We start from the raw sequence: 13,866 nt of genomic DNA, 5'->3' as shown, positions 1-13,866 counted from the left end.
CTCAGGAGGTCATCTCGTCCAACCCCCTGCTCAAAGCAGGGCCAATCCCCAATTTTTGCCCCACATCCCTAAATGGCCCCCTCAAGGATTGAACTCACATCCCTGGGTTTAGCAGGTCAATGCTCAAAGCACTGAGCTATCCTTCCCCCAAGGTGGATGATTGAGGAGAGGATTGAGAGAGAGTTTTGTTTCGTTGGTTTGGAGTGTCCTCATGCTCAGAGTCCGTCCCCCCCACAAGGGTCTGGCTGAGCTGGAGAGAGTCGACAGCATGGCTGAGTACCATAGCTCTGCTTGGGAGCCATCCGCGGCGGAGAACACTGCCGGCACCAAGACCTACTTTACAGCCATTAGAGCAGGAAGGACGCTCTCGCGGCAGGGCAGGAAGTCAGGAGACCAGGCTCTGCGCCCAGCCCTGCCAGTCACTTGTGGGACCTGACGTTCCCGGGTGCCCATAGCCCTGTGGATTTCAGTGGGGGCTACAGCGCTGGACGCATCTGGGAGGTCCGGCCAGGCCATTGGCCTCTCTGGGAAATGGAGACAACAGACGCTCCTCCCAGGGGGCCAGGAGGGCAGATTCTTTAGTGCTTTGAAATCCTCTGGGGACAGGGAGGGGAGGCTGGGTTTTGTGTTACAGCCTATGGGGAAGGCTGCTCAGAGAGGGCTGCGGTGAGGAGAGGGCGCTGACCTTGCAGAGCAGCTCAAGGAGGCATTTCCGGGCGCTTGAGACAGTGCGGAGACAGCAGGGGAAGTGGATAAACCTAGCCCGGAGGGGCTGTGCTGAGGGATGTGGTCAGATAAGGGATGGGGGTGGAGCTCTGCCAGGCCTGGAAGGGGCAGACAGGCTGTTTGAACTGGACTCGGTGGAGGAGCAGGACTGGAGGAGGGATCGAGAGCGGGAGGTGATGTGGTCAGAGCGAGGGGCAGAGGACCTTGTCCCCTGTGGTTTATGGGTGACAGAGAAGGAGACTGTGTGTCCAGGGGCCAGAAGTGGTGGGGGGAGGTAAGATGTACGGCAGCTGCCTCTCCCCACGCCCTGCTCACTCGGGGGAGTGGGATGCTGCGCCAGGCACAGACTCACCTTTCAACAGGGGGCAGCACTTCCAGACGGTGATGGGCCCTGCAGCTCCGTACTGGCCCAGGCTGAGCTCCAGCAGGAAGAGGGGCAGGCCGGTGAAGAGCAGCATGACGAAGTAGGGGATCAGGAACACCCCTGGGGATGAGGGGGCAGACACGGTTAGCAAGGAACTGGGATGGAACGAGGCAAGAACTCAGATACTCAGCCACCGGGAAGGGGCAGGGCAGAGACCTTGGCTCTCAGGAGCCCACAGCTGGTGGGACTGCCAGCGGCCAGAGCAGAACAGGCCTGACCGCAACACCCTGACAGCCAGGTTGTGGCTGGGAAAGCTAGTCCAGAGGCAGCACGCTCAGCTCCAGCCGCTGGCGACCTCAGCACAGGGGGCATGCCTGCTTTACCCCTCCACACGGAAGGGACATTTGACGCAGGGACAGAACCTTTATCGCCCATAAGAGGGCAGCAAAAAACACAACACGCAGTGGGTTTTTAGAACCCAGATGGCGTTTGCAGCCCTGGAAGCCAGAAACATTTTTGACTTGTTAAGTCAAATCAGTTGTATCTGGAATCGAAAGAGTTGACACAATTATAGGCTCCTACAATGTTATCATTAAAGTCTGCCCTAGGGCTATAAGCGCACAGACACTGACAGGCATCAGCTAAAGCACTCCAGGTGCTTTAGGGAACAGAAACCACAACCTTAGACTCCCGCAAAAGACTCAGACCTTCAGGTGAGCTAACCCAGGTCCCTTGCAGTGGTTCCACTATTCAGATGTTGGACACACACATATTGCTCCGTACACACAGGTCTGACATACTCCATCCAGGAGAACACACAGAGCTTTCCTGTGCTTGTCCACCCAATTCCCACCCATGATTAGGGTGACCAGATGTCCCGTTTTTAAAGGGACCGTCCTGTTTTGGGGGACTTTTCCTTATATAGCCACCTATTACCCCTGCACCCCCGTCCTGTCTTTTCCCAGTTGCTATCTGGTCACCCTACCCATGATGGGCCATTCCAGCCAGCCACATAAAAGGCAATGACATCCCATCACGTGTACTATCATTCTTTGACCTGACACACTTCAGAGACCCATGTAGGAAAAAGGTCCAGCCACTCTTATGGTTTCCTAACACAAGCCCGTCACTAGCACAAGCTCCCCAGTCCAATACAGTCCTCCAGAGCCCTAATGCAGAGAGCTCGTTTACTAAACCAACGGCAGTTCTAATGCTCCAAACCAGTCATCTTCTGGAAGATGCTACATAAACGGTGTCTTCAGAGAGCCTGGAGAGACATCTTGTGGTGAACACACATACTTGTCAGCATAGCAGGTTAAAATACAGATGCAGTCCAAGTATTTCCCCCGTATCGCATGCACACACGGGTTGGTTAGGGCTGTGTCTAAACGCCAAGGTGCTGGCAGTGAAGAGTTTGTTTTTTACTCCTGAGGGAATTCTGCACCCCAAAATTTAAAATTCTGTGCCAAAAATTTAAAATTCTGTGCACAATATATTAAAATTCTGCAAATTTTATTTGTCAATAAATAAATGTGGCTCCAGCATGGCAGTGGGGAGCACAGGCCACTGGCTGAATGGAGGAGGGAGATCACCCTGAAGCCCCCACCTCCCCCAATACAAGGACTCGGCTGTGAGGCTGCACCTGACCCTGACACAGCATAAGGGCTGGGCCTGCCCCAGAAACTCCCCAGAGCCCTGCCCCCCTGTGCCAGGTGCACCAGGTGTAGGAGGGCAGGCTCAGCCCAGCAGGATCCAAGTGGGGAGGGGCTTAGTGTTGGGGGATGTAGGTGTGGGGTGAGAGGTTTCTGTGTGGGGCAGTCTGGGTGCGGGCAGGCCAGTGGGAGATCTGAATGCACAGGGGCTCTTTGGGGATTCTGGGTGCAGGGTCAATGGGACTCTGCAGGGGATCCAGGTGAAGGTGGCTGGGGCTCAGGAGGGGGGGCTGGGTGTGGTCCAGGTGCTGAGGGAGTGGGGCTTGATGGAGTGGGGGTCCAGGTGTAGTTGGTAGGTGCTCAGTGGGGTGGGGGTCCAGGTGTGGGGGGCTCGTTGGAGAGGACCAAGTGTAGGCGGGTAGGGCTTGTCAGGGTGAGGGTTCGATGGGCCTGCTCAACAGAGGAGCCTCAGCTGCTGCCGAGGGAACACCGCCTGCCAGGCTCCTGATTCCCCCATGATTCCCCTATCCCCTTTTCTTCTCCATTCTCCTTCCCTCATCCCTATTCCACCCCCTTTCTTCCCCACTGCCTCTTCCCCCTACTCCCCCTTCCCACATTTCCCCCACCTCACCTTACCCAGCCTCACTGCTGGCACTCCTTGCTGCACAGAAAACAGCAAGGCTCCCAGCACACAGAAGGGGAGATGACTGGCACTAGGACCCAGGAGGCTGCATTTAGCTGCAGATTAGTCAGCAGAGTCAAGACACAGCCTCCTTCAGCTGGGCAGCTCTGCCCTTGCAGAATGGTGGGGGGGGGGGGGCGCAGTGGCATGTAATCCCGTGTGCACCCCAAGACCTCGCCTCTGTTTGGAGGGGGGCAACCCCCCCAAACTGAACTTACGGTCGCCCCCTGCCTCTCCACCCGCGGCTTCCCTGCCATTTTCTGCAGGGAAACAGGAAATCTGTTGTGGCATTTTCTGTGGGCACACAGTGATGCTGTATCCCCCTGGTGCAGTTCTTATCTCCTCCTGATAGAGGCCCCCCCAGGTCTTTGCAAGCGGACCCAAGACTTTAGACAGACTGAAGTGGCCCTGCTTGCAAGAGGAAGGGTGGACACACCGGCGGTCGCACGAAGCACCTGTCACAGACTCGTGGAAACGGAGCAGTAGGCGAGACCGTGAGAGGTCGCCTAGTGCAGCAGTTCTCAAACTCTGGGTCGGGACCACGTTCTAATGGGGTTTCCAGGGCCAGCATTGGACTTGCTGGGACCCGGGGCTGAAGCTGAAGCCCGAGCTCCATCCCCGCTCAGGGCTGCGGAATTCGGGCTCCGGCCCCCTCTCCCTGGGGTCACGTAGTAATTTGGCTGTCAGAAGGGGGTTGCGGGGCAATGAAGTTTGAGAACCTCTGGCCTAGTGCGGCCCCTGCGCTGAAGCAAAGCCAAGTATGCCTCGACTTTGTGCAGGAGGCCAGACTAGATGGCCCGAAACATAGAATATCAGGGTTGGAAGGGACCTCAGGAGGTCATCTAGTCCAACCCCCTGCTCAAAGCACGACCAATCCCCAACTAAATCATCCCAGCCAGGGCTTTGTCAAGCCTGACCTTAAAAACTTCTAAGGAAGGAGATTCCACCACCTCCCTAGGTAACGCATTCCAGTGCTTCACCACCCTCCTAGTGAAAAAGTTTTTCCTAATATCCAACCTAAACCTCCCCCACTGCAACTTGACACCATTACTCCTTGTTCTGTCATCTGCTACCACTGAGAACAGTCTAGAGCCATCCTCTTTGGAACCCCCTTCCAGGTAGTTGAAAGCAGCTATCAAATCCCCCCTCACTCTTCTCTTCCGCTGACTAAACAATCCCAGTTCCCTCAGCCTCTCCTCATAACTCATGAGTTCCAGTCCCCTAATCATTTTTGTTGCCCTCCGCTGGACCTTTTCCAATTTTCCCACATCCTTCTTGTAGTGTGGGGCCCAAAACTAGACACAGTACTCCAGATGAGGCCTCACCAGTGTCGAATAGAGGGGAACGATCACGTCCCTCGATCTGCTGGCAATGCCCCTACTTATACATCCCAAAATGCCATTGGCCTTCTTGGCAACAAGGGCTCACTGTTGACTCATATCCAGCTTCTTGTCCACTGTCACCCCTAGGTCCTTTTCTGCAGAACTACTTCCTAGCCACTCGGTCCCTAGTCTGTAGCGATGCATGGGATTCTTCCGTCCTAAGTGCAGGACTCTGCACTTGTCCTTGTTGAACCTCATCAAATTTCTTTTGGCCCAATCCTCCAATTTGTCTAGGTCCCTCTGTGTGTCCTGTCCCTACCCTCAGGCGTATCTACCACTCCTACCATGTTTAGTGTCATCTGCAAACTTGCTGAGGGTGCAATCCACACCATCCTCCAGATCATTTATGAAGATATTGAACAAAACCGGCCCCAGGACCGACCCTTGGGGCACTCCACTTGATACCGGCTGCCAACTAGACATGGAGCCACTGATCATTACCCGTTGAGCCCGACAATCTAGCCAACTTTCTACCCACCTTATAGTGCATTCATCCAGCCCATACTTCTTTAACCTGCCGGCAAGAATACTGTGGGAGATCGTCTCAAAGGCTTTGCTAAAGTCAAGGAACAACACGTCCACTGCTTTCCCCTCATCCACAGAGCCAGTTATCTCATCATAGAAGGCAATTAGATTAGTCAGGCATGACTTGCCCTTGGTGAATCCATGCTGACTGTTCCTGATCACTTTCCTCTCCTCTAAGTGCTTCAGAATTGATTCCTTGAGGACCTGCTCCATGATTTTTCCAGGGACTGAGGTGAGGCTGAGTGGCCTGTAGTTCCCCAGATCCCCCTTCTTCCCTTTTTTAAAGATGGGCACTACATTAGCCTTTTTCCAGTCGTCCGGGACCTCCCCCAATCACCATGTGTTTTGAAAGATAATGGCCAATGGCTCTGCAATCACATCTGCCAACTCCTTTAGCACTCTCGGATGCAACACATCCGGCCCCATGGACTTGTGCTCGTCCAGCTTTTCTAAATAGTCCTGAACTACTTCTTTCTCTACAGAGGGCTGGTCACCTCCTCCCCATGCTGTGCTGCCCAGTGCAGTAGTCTGGGAGCTGACCTTGTTCGTGAAGACAGAGGCAAAAAAAGCATTTAGTACATTAGCTTTTTCCACATCCTCTGTCACTAGGTTGCCTCCCTCATTCAGTAAGGGGCCCACACTTTCCTTGACTTCTTCTTGTTGCTAACATACCTGAAGAAACCCTTCTTGTTACTCTTAACATCTCTTGCTAGCTGCAACTCCAGGTGTGGTTTGGCCTTCCTGATTTCACTCCTGCATGCCCGAGCAATATTTTTATACTCTTCCCTGGTCATTTGTCCGATCTTCCACTTCTTGTAAGCTGCTTTTTTGTGTTTAAGATCAGCACGGATTTCACTGTTAAGCCAAGCTGGTTGCCTGCCATATTTACTATTCTTTCTACACGTCGGGATGGTTTGTCCCTGTAACCTCAATCAGGATTCTTTAAAATACAGCCAGCTCTCCTGGACACCTTTCCCCCTCATGTTATTCTCCCAGGGGATCCTGCCCATCAGTTCCCTGAGGGAGTCAAAGTCTGCTTTTCTGAAGTCTAGGGTCTGTATTCTGCTGCTCTCCTTTCTTCCTTGTGTCAGGATCCTGAACTCGACCATCTCATGGTCACTGCCTCCCAGGTTCCCATCCACTTTTGCTTCCCCTACTGATTCTTCCCGGTTTGTGAGCAGCAGGTCAAGAAGAGCTCTGCCCCTAGTTGGTTCCTCCAGCACTTGCACCAGGAAATTGTCCCCTACTCTTTCCAAAAACTTCCTGGATTGTCTGTGCACCGCTGTATTGCTCTCCCAGCAGATATCAGGGTGATTGAAGTCTCCCATGAGAACCAGGGTCTGCGAACTAGTAACTTCCGTTAGTTGCCGGAAGAAAGCCTCGTCCACCTCATCTCCCTGGTCCGGTGGTCTATAGCAGGCTCCCACCACGACATCACCCTTGTTGCTCACACTTCTAAACTTAATCCAGAGACTCTCAGGTTTTTCTGAAGTTTCATACAGGAGCTTTGAGCAGTCATACTGCTCCCTTACATACAATGCAACTCCCCCACCTTTTCTGCTCTGCCTGTCCTTCCTGAACAGTTTATATCCATCCATGACAGTACTCCAGTCATGTGAGTTATCCCACCAAGTCTCTGTTATTCCAATCACATCATAATTCCTTGACTGTGCCAGGACTTCCAGTTCTCCCTGCTTGTTTCCCAGGTTTCTTGCATTTGTGTATAGGCAGTTGAGATAAATCGCTGATCGTCCCTCTTTCTCAGTATGAGGCAGGAGCCCTCCCCTCTCACGCGCTCCTGCTCATGCTTCCTCCCGGTATCCCGCTTGCCCACTTACTTCAGGGCTTTGGTCTCCTTCCCCCCGGTGAACCTAGTTTAAAGCCCTCCTCACTTGGTTAGCCAGCCTGCTTGCGAAGATGCTCTTCCCTCTCTTCGTTAGGTGGAGCCCGTCTCTGCCGAGCACTCCTCCTTCTTGGAACACCATCCCATGGTCAAAGAATCCAAAGCCTTCTCTCTGACACCACCTGCATAGCCATTCGTTGACTTCCACGATTCAACGGTCTCTACCCAGGCCTTTTCCTTCTTCCGGGGAGGATGGACGAGAACACCACTTGCACCTCAAACTCCTTTATCCTTTATCCAATGGTCCCTTCAGTCTAGGAACAGGGCATTCATGCTGCCGCAAGAGGTGTGGTTAAAAGTCTACACAGAACACCTCTCCGCATTAGCATTAGCTAATTAGCATTAGCATTAGCAGCATTAGCAGCACAGATGTTCACGTGCTTCCGATCTGCACAGAGGTGGATAAAGCCACAGTGTCTTCCACAATAGGGTCTTCATCTTGCCCTGCGAGGGAGTGCCATGGGCAGGCCTCTCCATTCTCATTGCTAACTCCCTTTCTTAGCTCTCTTGTGCTCCTCTCTCTGGCCTCTGCTACTCTCACTGGGCCTCCTCTGCTCATGCTGGTGTGGAAATCTCCTTCCTTCTGTTGCTCTGGCCATACCACTCCCCTGGCTTCCCGTCCCCAATAATAATAATATTATAATAATAATCAAACCAGGGCATACTGCCTGATTCCATACCAAGTGGTCAAGCTGGTTTGGACAATAACCCATTTCTCTGTGAACATTCAGTGGACTTATGATATGGACAAAAGCAAGCAAAACCTGCAGGGGCAGCTTGTTGGAACTACGAGCAACTGGACACATAAGATCATGACCCTGTCGAAGGAGGAGAGGCAGTGTTTTGGGGGTGTCTCAGATGTTGGATCATACTGCAGTGGTCAGGACTCGGTGTTGCTGTGGATTTTGTATTGTTAACTGTACTTGTGTTACGTTGCATATGAAGATAACCTATAAGTAATGTAGTAAGCCCTCCAAACCCTACAGTGTACTAGACACCCGGACCCAACCTTCTCGGGCCCACTCTAATGGGAAGTCTGGAACACTAATTGGAATAGGTGTGGTATGCCCGTACGAGAGAAGGTGCAGGGCACTATACTACACAAGGGGCAGTGGGACAAATGGAATATCGACACCTTCCCTCTTGATGCCCGGCCCTATCAGGAAGTGTGTCGCCATATGTCCTATGCTTTTCCAGGGATACCTGGGCAGGAGGATCCCAAAAGAAAAAGAAAAAAAAGGGGTGGAGTGTTAGGATATAGATATTCAGGCCTGTCTGCAAAGGCCTGTACTTTAAGAATTAAGGTGTATTCTTATCACTTGGTTAGTTAGAAGTATAAAAGAAAGAATCAAAATCACTGTCTGCAGTGTAAGGTCCTTCTCTTACTGTGACAGTCTGAGGCCCTGTTCTTAGAGTAAGGCCTTTGGCTAAGCAACAGAGGCAGCCATAAGCTGGGAAGCGACCGGTCACATCCTCACATTCCAACCTAGTCACATTGAAAGAAGGTGCTATTGGGCTGTTAGGAATACAATCCTGTCCTGATAGTGCCTATCACCTCCAGAGAAAGGGAAGTGCCTAGAAGATGTAAAAGGAAACTTAGTTTGATAGCATCCTGTCTGGCAAGAACTCACTTATCAATACTGGGATGTGAAATCCTCGCTTCTGTATTGTTTTGTCATTATAGTTCCCACTTTGCTATTGTTTGTCTGTATAATTTCTGTCTGGTTCTGTGATTGTTCCTGTCTGCTGTATAATTAATTTTGCTGGGTGTAAACTAATTAAGGTGATGGGATATAATTGGTTACATAATCATGTTACAATATGTTAAGATTGGTTAGTTAAATTTCAGGAAAATGATTGGTTAAGGTATAGCTGAGCTGAACTCAAGTTTTACTATATAGTCTGCAGTCAATCAGGAAGTGAGGAGGTGGGTGTGTGGTGGGGGGGAGATGGGAACAGGGAATGGGGGTAAGGAAATTGGAATCATGTTTTGCTAAAGGGGGAAATAGGAACAAGGACACCGGTATAAGGCTATGTGGTGTCAGAGCTGGGAAGGAGGATACTAAGGAAGGAAACTGGAATCATGCTTGCTGGAAGTTCACCCCAATAAACCCCGAATTGTTTGCACCTTTGGACTTCGGGTATTGTTGCTCTCTGTTCATGCGAGAAGGACCAGGGAAGTAAGTGGGTGAAGGAATAAGCCCCCTAACATCCTCCCCCACACCCCATTGTGACTGCCTGCCCTTAGGGCCCACCATACCTCCACTTAACGTGGAACAGCAGGGGAATGGGGCTACTGGAACTGGATAGGGCACACAAGGGTTAATTCCCTCCTCCTGCAGGGAGAGGGGAGGGGGATCAGGCACCTCCAGCAGCCCAGCACCCCTCTCCTCCAACAGATACCATGCTTGGTTTAGAAGAGCACCACCTGCTCAATTCACAAGACTGCTCTCCCAGAGGTACCCTGAGGTTCCTTTGGAGACCTCCCCAGCCAAGCAGTGCCCAGGACTGACCCTGCCTAGCTTTCAAGGCCGCAGGAGATCACAGCCCAACGTTTCATGCAGAGAATCTGAACAGAAGGCCTGGATGCAGTGTTGCTGTAGCCGTGTTGGTCCCAGGATACTAGAGACAAGATGGGGGAAAGATATCTGTTATTGGACCAACTTCGGTTGGTGAGAGAGAAGCTTTCAAGAGCCAAGGAGAAGAGCTCTGTGTAAGCTCAAAAGCTGGTCTCGCTCACAAACAGAAGTGGGTCCCATCAGAGAGATTACCTCCCCTACTTTGGTTTCTCTCTTTGCAATGGGCCTGTCCATTCTGAACGATGTACTCCCTAGATCATTTCAGTAGACAAGCGCTCACTCAGGAGCTGCTCGGCTAGCCGAAACCTGCAGCTCTCAGGTGCCCAAGGAAAGCTTGATCAGACCTGATCCAGTTAGGAGACTCAATTCAAGCTCCTCCCATACCAGCCAGCCAGCACTGGTTTCCCCTCTGTACTGTGTGCATTGCAAAAGGGATTAGCCCTGCTCTGCAGGGAATCTTGCACCATGAGATAATCGCCAGAACCTCCCTTAGCAGTCACCAGGGGCTCCCCAAGGGCATGGCTAATTACCCAGGCCGGACGGATTGCTCCTTTTAAAGCTGGAGAAGAGGTCAGGCAAGAACCCCACAAAGGGGCCTTAACACACTTTGAACTTGTGTCAGGCCATGAAGGCTGCCTCCAAGAGCGAATGTGTGCTGGAAAACCCAGGTTGGTCAGTACGTGCCACAGCGGCAGCAAGAACAAATTAACTGTGCCCCCCATGAAGCAAAAACCTCACTGCTTGGAAATAGCTGAAAGATTCCAGCTCGACAGGGCTGCCCTGGGGTAACATCTCTGGGGCATGTGTCTCGCAGTACCTCAGATGTGTTGCTCTTGCACAGATCTGCTCATTCAAGAGCCAGAGTTGAGCTCAGAGGCCTGACTCAAGGCTCAGCAGCCTTGACTAGCACAGTGGTAACATTTCATTTCAAAGCCGCCATGCAAGACTCTCCAGATTTGGGGATCTATTTAGGGCTGCGACGAGATAGCCCTAGTTCATAAAGTTAGTTACCAAGTCCCCAAAACATCACTTTCTGAAAACGTATGGATAGTCTGCCAGGAGTAAGCCAGACTCCTTCCTTTACAGCCTGCCCAGGCCAATAAAATATAATAAGGGCTTTTGATACTGTCTCGCATGACCTCTTCATAAACAAACTAGAGAAATACAACCTAGATGGAGCTACTAGAAGGTGGGTGCATAACTGGCTGGAAAACCATTCCCAGAGAGTAGTTATCAATGGTTCACAGTAATGCTGGAAGAGCATAATGAGTGGGGTCCCACAGGGATCAGTTCTGGGTCTGGTTCTGTTCAGTATCTTCATCAATGATTTAGATAATGGCACAGAGAGTGCACTTATAAAGTCTGTGGACAATACCAAGTGGGGAGGGGTTGCAAGTGCTTTGGAGGGTAGGATTAAAATTCAAAATGATCTGGACAAACTGGAGAAATGGTCTGAAGTAAATAGGATGAAATTCAATAAGGACGAATGCAAAGTACTCCACTGAGGAAGGACCCATCAGTTGCACACATACCAAATGGGAAATGACTGCCTAGGAAGGAGTACTGCGGAAAGGGATCTGGGGGTCATAGTGGACCACAAGCTAAATATGAGTCAACAGTGTAATGCTGTTGCCAAAAAAACAAAACAAAAAAACAAAACAAAGGCAAACATCCATCTGGGATGTATTAGCAGGAGTGCTGTAAGCAAGACACGAGAAGTAATTCTTCCGCTCTACTCTGCGCTGATTAAGACTCAACCGGAGTATTGTGTCCAGTTCTGGGCGCCGCATTTCAGGAAAGATGTGGACAAATTGGAGAAAGGCCAGAGAGGAACAACAAAAATGATTCAAGGTCTAGAAAACATGACCTAGGAGGGAAGATTGAAAAACTGGGTTTGTTTAGTCTGGAGAAGAGAAGACTGAGGGGAGACATGATAACCGCTCAGCACCTCTGAGGAGCAGCGGTGGGGACAGAACGCAGGTGTCCTGACTCAGTCAGAGCCCTACCCGCTAGGCCATGCCACCACCCGCAAGTGTCCCTGTAAAAGTGCTGGTGATTAGACAAACACTGCTCCATGCAAACAGCACCACCTGTTCGGAGCGCACTCCTTTCGTCTGGGACTCGGCAGATACGGTCTCTGCTCACCACCAGCTTCCCAGCACCTGATGGATCCAGGCATTAGTTCCAAAGTAAGAGGGCTGTGATCATGTGACCCCAAGGCAGACAGACAACAGCAAAGAGGGCTGCAGGGACTCACCTCCTCCATTGCGGTAGCAGAGATAGGGGAAGCGCCAGACGTTGCCCAGCCCCACACAATACCCAACGCAGGAGAGCAGGAACTCATACTTCCCACCCCACGTCTCCCTGGGCTGGCTGGGGGCAGGGTCCGGGGTCACGGGCTGGATCTGGAAGGCAGGCTGGGGCTGGCTCACGGACTGCGGGTGTTCAGACTCCAGGGTCACACCATTCAGCTGGACCGGACTCCCCTGCGGTGGGAAGAGAAGGGGAAAAGGAGTCAGAGATCAGACAAATCCCGTTCGGCCGGCATGCCAGCATGCACACTTGCATGCCCCCGGGAGGGAGGGCGGGTCTGTCAGCCCACAAGCAAGTTCTGAGCAACCTTCCCCCAGGCACCTCTCTTGGAAGACCCATGCCAGCAGCCCCACCTCACAGGAATGGAGGAGGCTGTCCCAAATATCTACGCCACTCCTGGAGCCCCCATGGCTTGGGACACTTAACACAACAGAGCCCTGTGGAGGGATCTGGAGGGAACAAGCCCCGCACACTGGCCCCTGGGGAGATGGGCCACATGGGATGACAGAGCAGAGGGCTCTCCTATTTCTAAAGGCTCTGATCCTCCCGTCTCCCTTGGCCCAATCCGGCATCTCAGCCCGTGTCACCATCAGCTTGGACAACGTGGCCAAAACTCAGCCCCCAACCTTTCCTCCCAAGGCCTCTCCACAGCCCCTGTTCTCCGTCACTGCGTGCTGAGTGAACCATCGTCCTCTCCAGCAACCAGCGCCCCCCAGGAGTCAGCAGAGACTGCTCGCTTGGCCCCCACACACTCCAGCTCTCCACATCTCCCCCCCGCAGCATTTCTCAGCTCCGTCCTGTTCCTTCTGTCTCTTGCCCAGGCCGCACCACGTACCTTCCCCACCCCCAATCCATCCATAACACGGCGAGGGCCATCTTCCCTGCCAGTCACACTGGCCACATGCCTCCTCTCTGGAGCCCTCCACCAGCTCCCCCTCTTCTTGGGCTTCGAGTCCAAGCTTCTCAGCCTTGGCCCTTCACAGCTCGGCTGCTCGTTCCCCATCACCTCTTCCACCCAGCTGGTGGGACCATCCGCCTGTCTGCTCCTCACAAAATCTCTACCCCCACCCCCACCCCTAGCACAGCCTCCCTGAACTGCTCCATCAGCCCACCAACCTCTCCTCCTGCTTCCCAGCCCCGAGCCAGACAGGCCACTGCCAGGATGCATGCAAGCGATCGGCCCCTGTCTGATGGCTGGGCTGTGGTTAATATCTATGCAGCAAGGTATCTGAGTGCGGCCCTCTCTCTCCCTCCTTCCCCATTTCATCAGCCAGGGGCGTCCTCTCTAGTGCAGGGGCTGTATCCACCTGTTGGCGCAGCACCCGGCACAAGGCCGAGATCCTGATCACGGCCTCTTATAAACCCTTCTCCTCCAGCTGGCAGAGCTCCAGCTCAACTCCACGCCTGCTGCATCTAGGTACGAGGGGAAAAGCATGCAGGGGCTGGGAGGGGAACAGGGGCATCACTTTCCCTTTCACCCAGGGACTGTCTGATCATCAGCACTTGCCATCCCCCTGCACAGAGGCTGCCAGGACTAACACCCTGGCAGAGCAGGGCTGCGTGGGCACCATCTGCCATGGACAGACAGATCAGCAGCTCTCATCACTGGCAGCTGCCTGCCCCCTTCTCCAGCGCCTCTCTTCACACATCACCTGTCAGAGCAATGCCTGCAACTACCAGCTAGGCCGGACAAGGCTCGATCTCTTAGCAGCACTCACCATGGAAAAAACCAGACAATAA

At 52.7% G+C, this 13,866-nt stretch overlaps 1 protein-coding gene across 1 annotated transcript in view; it reads right to left on the bottom strand.

The window, feature by feature from the left end:
• LOC144267384 (sodium-dependent proline transporter-like) overlaps positions 1-13,866 on the bottom strand; it is a 44,887-nt gene that overhangs the window by 14,147 nt on the left and 16,874 nt on the right. The window contains exons 4-5 of the mRNA XM_077821358.1: positions 12,071-12,299; positions 1,079-1,210 (exon numbers count right to left, since the gene is read on the bottom strand). Of these exons, the coding sequence (XP_077677484.1) occupies positions 1,079-1,210; positions 12,071-12,299 (361 nt within the window). The remainder of the gene's footprint in view (positions 1-1,078; positions 1,211-12,070; positions 12,300-13,866) is intronic.

Source organism: Eretmochelys imbricata, chromosome 1 (genome assembly GCF_965152235.1).
Source record: "Eretmochelys imbricata isolate rEreImb1 chromosome 1, rEreImb1.hap1, whole genome shotgun sequence".
Taxonomy (NCBI): domain Eukaryota; kingdom Metazoa; phylum Chordata; order Testudines; family Cheloniidae; genus Eretmochelys; species Eretmochelys imbricata.
Note: the sequence above shows the minus strand (reverse complement) of the source record. Positions and strands in the feature narration are given on the sequence as shown.